The 13,971-nt window shown below is 26.9% G+C and overlaps 2 protein-coding genes across 2 annotated transcripts; both read left to right on the forward strand.

The window, feature by feature from the left end:
* The first annotated feature begins 3,110 nt into the window (after window positions 1-3,110).
* Window positions 3,111-5,412, forward strand: LOC114184015 (cold-inducible RNA-binding protein-like). The gene is made up of 4 exons (XM_028071240.1): window positions 3,111-3,210; window positions 3,290-3,358; window positions 3,462-3,568; window positions 5,132-5,412. The coding sequence occupies exons 1-4, from the start codon at window positions 3,186-3,188 to the stop codon at window positions 5,177-5,179; spliced, it is 249 nt and encodes an 82-aa protein (XP_027927041.1). The 5' UTR covers window positions 3,111-3,185; the 3' UTR covers window positions 5,180-5,412.
* Window positions 5,413-8,639: 3,227 nt separating this feature from the next.
* On the forward strand, window positions 8,640-9,374 carry LOC114186202. Its single transcript, XM_028074244.1, has one exon. The coding sequence runs from the start codon at window positions 8,700-8,702 to the stop codon at window positions 9,069-9,071; it is 372 nt and encodes a 123-aa protein (XP_027930045.1). The 5' UTR covers window positions 8,640-8,699; the 3' UTR covers window positions 9,072-9,374.
* The last annotated feature ends 4,597 nt before the right edge of the window (window positions 9,375-13,971 follow it).

Genomic DNA, 13,971 nt, shown 5'->3' on the forward strand with positions numbered 1-13,971 from the left:
AGACAAGTATGAGTGAATTTAATTATTTTAATTAAAATTTATTAAATTTATTTGATATTTTTAACGTGTTTCATTATGATATTTGACTTTATTTATATTATTTGACATATTTTCGTTTCAATATTAGTTGAGAAATATATTTAAAACGTCAAATAAACTCAGCAAAATTTGGTTTAAATGTTTAAATTTACACATTTATAAGAATAAGAGACTAACTTAATTTAATTTTTTTAAAATAAACTAATTTTAAATTTTACTAAAAAAACAAAAAATTAAAAAGATATTTAATCTTATCAACAATTGTTGTGCATAATCGAACACAAAAGAAGTATAACTAGCAGATATGGTTTGAACAAATGTTTACATGAATAATTATAGGAGAGGAAGAGAAGTTAAATGAGTTTTTTCTTAAAGTTATTTTATTAAAGAATATTCATGCACGTTCTTTAAACAAAATTAAATCATGCATAATTTTAGTTTTTACTTAAAAAAAAAAACTCATTATTTTTTTTTGTCTTAAATAATGTTTTTTTTTTCTGAAAATAAAAAACCTTGGAAATGGATCTGAATATGTCCATGCAAAATGATATTTCCAGCAACGAAAGTGAAATCTAACGCTAAATTTAAGTTATATATACTGTTATAAAGATTGGTTCACTCTGACCGTATCAATAATGTCTGACAGACATTTAAAATAACAATGACCATGTCAAGTTTAATACCATTTTTTGTCAATTGCATTTTAAGAAAACAGAGTTTTACTGGGTCAAGTTTTTCAAGACATGAGATTTGAAAATATCTTCTGGAACTCTGACAAATTATGCTATCACTAAAATATTAATAGTGTTATTATAGTTTAAAATAAAATAAATTTGAAAGGGTAGTTAACATAAGTCATATTTTGATTATTTTGATTTTGTTCCTAGAAGTTACACAAGAGAGCTAACAATGAAATGAATTTAAATTGTTTTTAGTTTCTACTCTAAATTATATGAATCTGTGTTGAAATTTTATGAAAGTAATGAAAATTAATTAATTAAAAAAAAATGGATGCGAACGAATTGTCACGATACTCAGTCTTAGAATTAAATATTTGGAATAATAACATGGATGAAACGTATTTCATCACTTCTAATCAAATTAAATTTCATGTAGACATTATGACTTATTACAGAGATCAATTTAATAAAAACTGAGAACAATTAAACTATTTATTACTTAAACTAAGATAATTTGTAGAACAAAATTTAAGTTGACATTTTGCAATGATGGAATAAATTAAAACCATTTTTATACTTAAAAAAGAATTAAATCGATAGATTTCATTCGTATATATATTAACATTACTCCAATTTTGCATGAAAATAACTGTTATAAATATAATAATCAAAAATGTTATACTATTTAAGTATTTGTCATCATTGATCATGTTAGTCTTAATATGTTTTGACTTTTTATTGATTCCGTTTATATATAAATAATGTGGTACATGTAAATATTGATATTTCATGAGTTACACCTGATTATGCTGTGTAGATATGTCAAATTTAACTATTGTGTAAGGATTAAATGATATAATTGTATTCAATATCTCAAGAGCAATTTTTTATTTCATGGTCTAACATGGGTTATCTGTTTTTTCTTTTTCGTTATTATTAAAATAACTCCCACATGATGGTATTTTAGATATTTATTATACTATTAGTTTTGCTAACTAAGTTTAAATTTTATTTTCTAATTTTGCAGTTGATTATTTTAGTAAATGGAAATATAAATGAGTTGAATTAGGACACATTTCATTATTTTTCTTGGTTGACTCTTATTTCAAATATAAAATATAGATTTTATTTATTTATTTCATTTTAAATTAAACTTTTAGTTAACTAGTTTTAAGAAGTCGATCCAATATTAAAATTGATTTAAAGTGTACATAGTAAAGGCATTTAAATATGTGAGAACATTTCATCTTTAAATTGATTGACATCTTTCAAAAAATTTACTCCAAATTTGATAACTAATTTTATTACCTTTTTATTAAACAATACAATTTATATTTTACATTTTAATTAAATATTTTATTGTTAAAAGCTGCTGTAATATAACTTATTTTTTTAAATGATAATGTAAAAAAATAGTTATTGGCTCGTGTAAGTATTCATTCTTTTTTGTTCACCTTTTATAATTCTAATTTTATCTTTTAAAATATAGTTATTTGTTAAATTTTTAAAAACTAACATTATTCCAATTAATATGTTTAGCTTTAATTGTATTGTATTCATAATATTAATGCATCATTTGAATTCCAAAGATATTTAAAAGCTATACATAACAATGATGGTTATTTTTTATTATTCACTCTTTATTATTCTTTATTTCTTTTATTTTTTTATAGACTAACAATGATGATTAATTTTCCATCATAATTATCAGGATGATGGATAATTAAGAGAGTAATAGAAACTGAATTTACTCCAGAATTTTTTTAAAATAATTTAAAACATAACACAAGTTTATGTAGAGCAATCAATTAATTATTGAAGAAATCACTCGTATATGCAAGGAGAAAATATTTAATAATTCTCTTATAAAAAATTATTAATTTAATTTAATTTTAAATATTTTTAATTAAGTTTGTTTTAATTATATGAATATTATAAATTAATTCTATAATTATTATAAAAATATGAGCTACATTTTTTTTTTTCATTGAAAACATGTTAAGAGTGCGATGATCAGCATAATTTATGATCACAAGAAGCACAATCTCAAAGTTATCAGAAAATATATAAATTGATTTCGTTCTATAATCAATAAAACTAAATAAAAATACTCAATATTTTATATTAATCATAATAGTATTGTCTTGTTAACTATCACAATATTATTTGTATGTGAAATACAAAATTTCACTTCACATGATAAATAATATGATAACATTCACTTAACTCATAGTCAGATAATTAAAAAATAATAACAATAATGATTTAATTTAAAAATATAATTTTTTTAATTACTAATTAACATAAGAATTTAATTGAAAGACAGAAATCATGATTTGAAACCCAATTATATATTCTTTCAGAATTAATGAAGTAGTAAATATAACATAACATGGAGATGTGTAGAATACAAACATGGATGCGATGAACATTGAAATCCATAAGAAAGAATAGATGTGGTAGAGAATGGGGAGAAAACTCTTTGTATCGAGTTAGGGTTTTTCTTTCCTCCCTCTCTTTAACCAAATCCAGGCCCAAATCCTCACCATTGCTTCATTTCGTTTTTTCAGGATTATCTTTTTACGCTACACAGGAACAGCTGAAGAAGTTGTTCGCTCCGTTCGGAGAAGTTGCCAGTGGTGTGTTTTGCTTTGTTTGTGTTTGTGTTCTGCATTTTCTCTGTTTCCAATTTTGCTCCCTTTACCATTTTGCTCACCCCCCTTGTTCAATTGTGTTATTCAGTTAATCTCGTGGTCGATCCTAAAACTAAAAGGACCAAAGGGTATGGGTTTGTCTCCTACAACACTCAAATTGAAGCGGAAAAGGCTCTGAAAGCCATGAATGGCAGGGTAATTTTATCTCATCTGTATCCACTTTAATACGATGTTTGCTTACCAGTCACCATATTTGTATACTTGGATTGACTACATTTCTGGTGCAAGTGACTACGCACTGAAGGTGTTTATTAAAATGCCTGATTGATTGCTGATTGGAAATATTAAAGATAGTGTTTCCATGAACTAGTTGTCTAGCTGTCTCAGTGTCCTTGTTGGCTTTTGTTGGTCAATGTAAACATTATTGTACTCCACATAAAGTTGTATTGAATGCCTTTTGACTACATTTATGTTTTAGGTAGGCTTGATGATTTTTTTTTTCTTGAAAGAAAAGAAAAAACTCGAGGCGGCTACTTGATTTGTTTCGCTAACTACTCCCATCCTTGTTATGACTTCCATTGAACACCCCTTGATTGTTTGAAAAATTATTAATTCCTGCTTTGAGTGTTTTTTGATACATGAGGAAAGTAATATTGTCTTCGACTTAATAATCTTCCTCAAGCTGTGGTAGAGTGAAACCACGAAGGGGAATGGAAGGAATTATGTTTTCTTTTCTGAGAATAAATATAATGTATTTCAACTCCTGTTAAATCTATATTTTTTATTTTTTGCCGATAAAAAAAAAAAGTCATGTTAAATCATTGGGGTTAGGAAAGTGTGTCCATGCAGAAAATTATAATACAAATGCACTAGAGTATATTCATTGTGTATCTATCTTCTTCTGATCAACAGTCTGATCATTATTATTTAAAAAGAAAAATTGGAAGAAAGTTCTATAGTTATAATTCTCCTTGTCTGTTATTCATTCAGTAACATGAATTTTGCCAGTTATTGTTAGAGAGCATTCTCTTTCTCACACAATGAGGATCAAAGGAATGTGGACACACGTAATAATATCACATTAAGCTGAATGAGTTTTAACTGTCCAATCTCTTGATTGACTCATTTTATGATGCTTAAGTTTTCCTATAATTAAGATACATCCATCAAGTTTTGGAATGCGTCTAAAAAGTTCCTCCTCTCGTGATGTTAATTTCAGTTTTTTAACTGATCTTTCAACAGTTACGTACTAATTTTGCTCTCTTTCAGCATTAATGAGATTGAAATACTGATAATTTTATGTATCATGGTTATAATTCTAACTTGTATATTGTGTTTATAGTTTACACACTCTACTACTGTGCATGGAAAACTATGTTGTGTCTTCTTGTTGGAAATGTCCTGGGCATGTCAAATTTTTATTATAAATCCAATTGCTCCAGCATACATCCGTGGCTTACTGTAATTTGATAATTAATTGTCATGTTTGCACATGCACATCAAGATTGTATCATTTTTTGTTATCCAGATGGGTGAGAATTTCATGGATAGGACATGGAAATTCTTAAGCATGAACACATTTAGCCGTCTTGTTATATCTTTGATTTCTTTTTAGTTATCTCGCTTTCTTGATCTCATCACTGTACCCACTAATAAATGAATTTGTCATTCAAATGGATCTGACAATCAATTCATACTGCATTATGGATTTTTTTTTCTTTACTTCGCTATGTTATTCTCGTTTCCTGCGTGGCGCAGATTGTTGATGGAAGGCTGCTTTTGGTTGAACCTGCCGGCGAGAAATGAGCTGGGAAGACCCTGCCTCGTACACAGTGATCCATTCGTCCATGAACTAATATTTTGTGTTTTCATCGTACCTAGAGTAAAACTTGATAAATAGCCAAGGGTCCTCGTTTTTTTTTTATGTTCAGGGCTCCTCGGTTTCTTATTCTTTGATCTTCAAACAATGAACAGCATACATTGTGAGAAACACCAGTTACAAGTTTTGAGACATTGTGATATAAAAAAGATTAGCACAACTGGATTTTGTGTTGTTTTCAAATTTAAAATTTGAAGGTAATGTCTAATTAGAAATATAAATAAACTCACTTGTAGTTCAGACATTAAATTCAATTTTTAAATTTGAAAACAATACAAGTTTTATTCCGTGTATTCTGATCTATTAAAAAATTCACTGTGTTTTTTATTATCTTTTTAATGTGTCAATTTGATCCTTTTCATCTCAAGCATAATAATGATCACTAAAAAAAAAACTTTTATGTGTAAGGAAACAACATTATGTGCATCTCAATAATAGGTGCAAAAATCAACCTTCATTCTCACTAAATTTGCAACTCATTTTTTTCAAACACTTCAAACTACAAAATGTCAATTGCCAACTCACAGTCCAAGCTTTTCATTAACAAATAGGCAAAACACGTGCACGTCAAAACTAACAGCTTTTCATTCAACTCACTAATACCCATACATTTTCTACTTCTCCTCAAATGCTTTCAGAATTATAGAACCATCACCTTAGACAGATCGAACAACATTAACATGAAAACTGCGATTATCCCTGATACAAAAAACAACCTAAAACTTCAAACATTTTCTATAATGTTTTAATGAATTTTAGAAGTTAACAATCATATTCCTTTTGTCTATTAATGAACGTGTCTCTTTCATCTTCAGTTTATAAAAGTCAATAAAAAATATATACTTAATGTCTTCGTCTTCCTTCAAAATGAGAAATGTATACATACATAATTAGGCTACAAATTTTAACGTTTGTAACATAAAATTCATAACTAAGGTAACTTACCATAAAATTTCTATAACCCCCAAAACCTCCGTCCGAGATTGTTGGCTATTCCTCAACTCTTCATCGTGCTTCACAGCCAAAAAAACACTTTTATTTTAGTTTATTCAAAAACTTATATGAGTATATTATTCAAATTCATAATATAGTGAATTTCTCATGATTTTTCCCATCCTGATATAGTCAAACTTCAATTCTATTTTTTTTAATCATTTTTTATTTTCATTATTTTTTGTGGTTTTATGTATTGATTTTTTTTTTCTTTTTAATTTTCTCTCTTAATGTATCTTACCTTAAATCATTAATATTCTCAAGAATTTGGAATTCAAGTCTAATCGAATGTTCCAAATGAAACTCATCTCAACTCCATAAATATAATTAGGTTGGACAAATCTATATAAAACATATGTTGTACTTTAGTCAAACGAGGGACATATCACATAATTTAAAAAGAAAAAAAAAAGTTGTTGTAATATACCCACTTTCTTTTATATATAAACTTTCTATACTTTTTATGTTAATATTCAATTAAAACATCACCAGATTATTATTATTACTACAGTTATTACCTTTTTATTATTATTATTAGAGCAATTATTCGATTGTAACATAATATTATTATTATTTTTGTGTTTATTGTATTGTAGTATACACTGAACATTTAATACAACTCAATTGTTTATCACTCTATTATTACTATCAAATTATTATATTTCATCACATGAAATCGTGTTCTTCAAATGAAACCTAAAATCTCACTTCAATAATTTGTACAATAAATGTTCACATTAAAAGATCAATTATTGAATTTTAATTTGTAATTCTAATTATGAACCTTTAGGTCGAAATAATATATATATATATATATATATATATATATATATATATATATATATATATATATATATATATATATTACCTCCCATTCATAAGATTTTATGTGATTTAAAATTGTCCCATCATATAACTTTTCTAAAAAGCATTAATATCAAAGGCCCACATTATAATTATAAAGATAACATTACATTTTTAACTATAAAGAAACTTTTTAGAAGCATGTAGGCATCCAACTTAATTATATTTTATAAGAATAATGATATTTTAATTCATTATTTTTATTAATTTTTAATCTATTATTTTTATCACTCTTAGATCATCACATCATATCATTAAAAAAAATTAAAATAAATGATTTAAGAATAATAAAAGTAGTGGGTAAAAAAAATGGGTTAAAATATCATTTTCTATTTTATAAACCAATGAAACGACAGGAAATAAAAACAAAAAATCAAAGTAATCATGATTAATCATTTGAGCGATCGATTTACAAAAGAAAGCTTCACCATTTTAAAAGCAAACCAAGGTCCAATACAAAGTAGTAGCTTTTTTCATGATAGTTTTTTTTTTCCTGTATTTTAATAAATTCTTCCTCCACTCCATAAAAGAAAAATCATTTTTTGTCCTTCTTCAAATTATGTGATTTAAAAGTAAAAAATGAATTTAGAATTGTATAATTTAAAAACAAAAAATAACTTTTAAAAAATCGAAAAGTTTAAAAAATTTAGTTTCTGAATTGAAAAGTCATTTAATTTTTGAATTATATAATTAAAAAAATTATTTTTTTAAAAGAAAGAAAAAACTCTTAAACTGTACAATAAGAAATATTATACTTTACTTTCGAAAACAATTGTCTGATTGCACAATCTTCAAAGGATAAAAATGTAATTTCGGTATAATAGGAGTGTAAGGAAAATATACGGAAGTTCAGGACGAAATTGCCTTTCTTGGTAAAGAAAGTTTTTTGAAAATTTGAAAAAGCCCATAAATATGTTTTTCATTCCTAAGCCCCAATTTGGCAATTTCACTCTTTTATATAATAAACAATAAACGTTACTAAAATTTACCCCAAATCCATCGGTGTGGCTTGTTTAACGCAACATTTTCTGTTTGAAAATTAGTTTAAAATTTTTCATTAGATACTATACTTTAATATTTAACAAATTTTATGCTCAATTTTTATAAATACAAAAAACTGTTTTTTTAATGATTGTATTATCCGTAAAAATAAATTGTCAAATATTATTTTTAGCGTAAAAAAACATTTTTCTTTTCATTAAACTCCTTTGTCGTGCCGTGCCACGATGATCTTCACGGCCTGCAATTCAAGTTAGTTTCAGGCCAACTTATCATCAAACCATTAAACCAACCACAAATAATCAATCAAAAACAGATAAAGTTTTTTTTTTTTCTTTTTCTATTCTCACGACGCTTTCAAACTATTTCACACGCTAAGTTTAAAAAACAGTATTCAGAAAGGCATTTTCGTCATTAGACATGAACTTACGCAACGTGCGTCCACATCACCTTCTATTGTAGTCAAAGTCAAACGTTAGTTTAGTGCCACTCAGTAACTGACAAAAACAAAAAAACTTTGAGTGTTTCTTCTCTAAAATCCAAACCTATTTTCAGCGAAGACTTGTTCCAGACTTTTCCTGTCACTTCTCCATGATCATGTCTCTTCTTTGCTTCCATTCCCTTTTCCGGCAAGTGGTGTCCACGCTACCGTCGCGGCGGTTACTCAACGCCGTTACGTGGACACTTCTCTTAATCGTTACCGTGACGGTGGCATCGGTGGCTCCTGGGGTGGCTTTTCTGTTGGCGATATCTCCACCTTCGTCGTTCTCATCCAAACAACCTTGTAACGGTGTCGGTGGTGAGTTTGTGAGAATTCCTTTGGATTTTCCCACAGAGATTGTGTGTTTGCCCCAACATGCGGTTATGAGCAGGTCCGACCTAGATTTCTTCTTGCCAACGTTGTTCGCTGCTTTGGTTGTCGGTGCTTCAACTTGCCTCCTTCGTTCAGTGGCCTGCGCCTGATCAAGATAGCTATTTTCATGTACTCTTATCCCTGAATTCGTTTGCATGTTGTGGTTGATCAATTGGGGTTGTTCATATGCATTTACTAGAATTTTAGCCTATATGTTTTTCTTTCTCATGTTACATAGAGAATGACTAGAATAACTGCACTTCTAGATTGTGAAAGAAGTTCTTTCAATACAGAGTGAGATGGTGGTTTCCTTCACAATTCTCTCTTCATTTTTGTTTTTATTGGAGTTTCCTTTTCATTTAGTACTTGAATATGAATGTAGGGTAGGGAAATGTATGACAGAAACAACCAAATTACAGAGTCTGCATGACTAAGTTTATATATTTTTCCATTTTCCTTTCCTGTTGTTAAGTTAATGGTAGGGGGTGAAGATGCATCACATATTCCGTTTCTAGGATGAAGAGGGGATTTATGGCTGCTGCTACTTGGGGTACCCATTACATGTTCATGCCAAGTAGATTTTGACTAATATTTGTTTAGATTGAATATGGAGAGTGAAGAAGGGAGGAAAAGAACATAAAGAAAAAGTGAGTAAAAATGACGGAAAAATAAGAATGTTTAGATTAGAAATAAAAAGAATAAGATAAGTTTATTTATTGTTTTAATTAATATTAATTGTAATTATGATACTGTTTATCTTTGGTAATAAAAAATGATAAACATATTATTATAATTGTAAAAAAATATAAATAATTTTTACAATTTTATTATAGATATTTTTTCCGGTAACTTTTTTTTTATTATGAATAGTTATTTTAATTTAAAAATTAGTTAAACATAAAAAAAAAAAAAATCACTCAAAGGATAAAATTATAAAATGAAAATTGAGATGAGGTGAGATGAAATGATGATGATATATAATATAACTATGATGAAATAAATATTAATACTAAAAAATATAATATAATTAATATATAATATAAATACGACTTAATTAAATTTGAAGTCCCTCAAAAATCGATATATTTTTAATTTAAATTTTATTAAATTTGTTTGTTTAATTGAGTATCCGATCTTATACTTTTCAAATAGAGTTTTATGAGATTATAATATAATATATATTCATATTTGTTGGAAAAATTTATTTACATTATTTTCGTAAAATGTATGAACGAATATTACTGAAATATTTTTTTATAATAATTTAGAGATAAAAAAACCTATTTAATCTGTATAATCCTTTTAAAATGTAAAATAGTTTTTTTTTTTTAATTACCAAACCTCATTTGCTTTAGATGAACACGAATGTGTATTTTTTCTTCTCCAATTTTTTCTCTTTAAAAACTTCAATCTTTTGTCACAACTTTCTTACTCAAAACTCCATTTTCTTCGTGATTAGAAGTTTGGAATGAGTTCATCGTGGAAAACTCTTAAATTCTAATCGAACAAAATCTTCATTTGGATAAGTCAAAAATTTTGTTCTCCTTCAATATCTAATCTGTTTTTTGGTTTGCAAATGATCTTTATTAGGTTGTATGTGCTTTTAAAGTCATATTTTTTATGGTTTGGGGCGTTGGGTGTCACTTTTAGACAGTTGGATGTACTCAAATCAATGGGTTTTAGGGAGTTGTAGCATCGGACCCACTATATTTTTTTGGTCTTCGTCATCTTGGGAAAAATGAAATTTTTGTTTGGTTAACGGTTAGATTGAGTTGAAATTTTGACAACAGGTCTTAGACATATGAATTGTTACTTTGACCGATGTGTTTTTTAATTAGAGTTTTATAGTTAGAAAAGTTAGTCTTTTATGTTTATCCTATTTTAGGTTTGTCATTTTTGTGAAAAAAAAATTATTTGTGGTTTTGGAGGTAAATCCATTAACGTTTTTTTATTTGTGAAAAACATATATGGTTGTTTATAAAATTGTTGATGGATTCATTGATGAACATGTTACGTGCATGTGTATAATATATGAAATTGTGATGATGATGATGATGGACGTGTTAATAGATATGAGCATGTGTGGAGATATATGATGATTGTAATTGATCACAATCGTGATATTACTTAGTGTGGATGAATACAAATACGAGTGATTGTTTGGTATTTGAAATTTGGTATGGAATCATCTTTGTGGATGAAAGTATGAGTTTGGCGTAATTCCGTAAATATTGTAGGGATATTCCATGGTAGCGGTCCGTTAGTTTATGCATTGATGAAAGGAATCAATACATGAGGTTTATCCTGGTACTCTAATACCCATTAAAGTATCATGTATAGTATAATGGGTTATGTGGTGAGAGAGATAAGAGATTCTGTCATTAAAAACGATCTCATGGTTCTTGTGATAGTTTAATGAACTAGCCTTGTGTGTGGTGTGGTAAAACTCATTGGTGATGACTTTGCAAAGCATTGAAGGCCAACAACGTGCAAAAACCACTAAGAATCACACATCAATGTCTATATATGGATAGTTAAGTCTATAGACTCTATAATTATATGTTTGATCTTTTCCCATGAATGTTTGAAATACACGAGTTTTTGATGAAATCAATTTAATTGTTATATACATATTAATTTTATAAACTAGCTTAGCCTCTCTTATTTATGCTCATGTTTCTTGTTTTTTTTTTTTTTATGCAATGATTACCTTGACCAGTGTGAGTAGATGAGAAACTAGGTGTGAGTTTACATCAGGAGGAATATGTTGATTGTGGGAGCCATGTTTAACTTCTATCTTTTGAAAGTAGTTATAATCATGTGGTCAACTTTTAGTTCAAAGTAGGTTGATGTAAAATATGTTATATGCTGGTATATTTATTTTGGATGACTATAATAACATAGTTATGTAAGTGCCTTTAACTGCTTATGGATTAACAACTATGTGAAGTTTTATTTAGTAGTATTGCACTATTAAACAAGATGTTACATAATCCATGTATAAACACATATTAAAGTTATAATGTACGAACTTTGAAATAATATGAAATATATAATATAAATTTAAATAAAATAAATCTACAAGTATTAAATGTTTTTTTATTTAATTGTCATATTGTTTATTGTATGGTTAATTGTAAAAGATATTTCTTATTTACTTATTTTAGAGTTAAACCCCTCTTTTATGAGTTTTTTTATTTCTTTCAATGAACTTTTATATTTATTTTTTATATTTAGGAGATGTTATACGAGAGTTGAATAACATAACAAATTGGTGATCATGGAGTTGATTGTTTAAAATTCAATCCAAATCAATAAAATAGATTGAATTTATAATTCGTATTTATTTTAACTATACTAAATTGCTTTTTTTGTTTCAATTTAATTTAATTTGGTAAAGACTATGTTAATTCCACTTGGTCAATTAAATTAAATTCGATGTGGGGCAACCTAATAAACCTGATGTAAGATCAATTCTACCTAACTTGACATGGTTCCGATCCAATATCAATCCAATGTAACTTGACTTGGCTTTATTGGACTCAATTTGATTTGGGACTTGACCTAACTTTATCTTGATCATACTCTACTTGACCTTGATTCGAATGATTAAATTTAACTTGAATCTAGACCGATTCGACTCAATTTGCCTTGAGTTTGGATTGACTCGCTACTACTTGAGCTTGAACTGACTCAATTTGACATTAGTATGGGCTGACTCGGACATACTTTTGACTTTTGTCGTTTGACATGAACGTTGTCTTGGTTCGAGTTAGCTAACATTTGGTCGTGAGCAACTCAACCTAACTTTTTGCACAAACCACACCTCTTTCATGAGAGGTGTTGTTTATGTCCATATATTCTAAGATGCCCAAATATCTCTTTGCCTAATTTGTTGATATTTTAATGTGATATGTCCAAACTCTTTACATTGTATCATGACACATCATTTCACATAATATTTCAATAAGGTGGTCTATTGTATTTATCACAATGTTAATGGTTTCAACTGTATTTCTTGTTTTAAGTTTCATGCTATTTGTGGGTTTTTAAAAATCTTTCTCTTATGTTGTCTAAGATTTATTTTAGATTGTGTACAACAATTTTTATGTGTCGCAAAACAAATTACTTATTTATTACTTTTTTCTTCTCAAAGTGAACATTACAATGGTGCTTGTTATAATCATCTTGTTTAAATATTTTTGTTGACATTTTTTTTTTCATTAAACATGAGAAGATTAGAAGCATCACCAAATAAATGCAAATGATCAAAGCCATCAAAATGAGTATAGATTATGTCATTTAATACTTATTGTTCTTATCATAATTTATGAAAATACAAAGTCTTGAGAGAGTGGCGGTTACCTCTTAGTGAGAAATATTAAAGTTTTAAAGAGAAGATATTGTGTACGAATTAAGAGTTGAAAAAAAAATTGAATCAGTATTCAACATGGTGAGATGTTATACTAATCAATTTAGAAACAAATTATTTCCGTAGCCAAAATTTTGATAGTTAATGTTAGTGATCAATTTAGAGATCAATCTATCATAGGAACTAATTAAGAAAAGATTTAGTTACCAATAATTTATAGTTTATAAATTGATATACAAATTGATTATTATAATAACTAATGATTTTTTATCACTATTTTTAGATTTTTTCGTAGTAAGTCTAATATTAAAAAAGATATTATGTTACATAAATATACTCAATTATCACATGTTACAATAATATAATCAATTGTCACAAGATATTATTTGTATTTTTTACATATATTAAATAATCAAGTATCGTATCAAATGATATTATCTCCAAATATCTTAGTTATATAATAAAATATAATAATAAATTCCTACATTATAAAATATTATTATAAATATCTAAAATAAATAACAGAATCTATACTTAATTATTAATAAATATTTTAAAAATATTCCATAATATATTTGGGGGTAACAAATTATTATTTTTTAAGATAAACTTAACGTTATGATAACAAACCATCTTAT

This window comes from Vigna unguiculata, chromosome 5 (assembly GCF_004118075.2).
Source record: "Vigna unguiculata cultivar IT97K-499-35 chromosome 5, ASM411807v1, whole genome shotgun sequence".
In the NCBI taxonomy this organism is placed as follows: domain Eukaryota; kingdom Viridiplantae; phylum Streptophyta; class Magnoliopsida; order Fabales; family Fabaceae; genus Vigna; species Vigna unguiculata.

Bases quoted from the DNA above. Each gene is read 5' to 3' on its own strand.
- LOC114186202 (XM_028074244.1), top strand. From the start codon at position 8,700: ATGATCATGTCTCTTCTTTGCTTCCATTCCCTTTTCCGGCAAGTGGTG.
- LOC114184015 (XM_028071240.1), top strand. From the start codon at position 3,186: ATGGGGAGAAAACTCTTTGTATCGA. The intron at 3,211-3,289 runs GTTAGGGTTTTT...TCGTTTTTTCAG, and splicing joins GAGAAAACTCTTTGTATCGA to GATTATCTTTTTACGCTACA. The intron at 3,569-5,131 runs GTAATTTTATCT...TGCGTGGCGCAG, and splicing joins TGAAAGCCATGAATGGCAGG to ATTGTTGATGGAAGGCTGCT.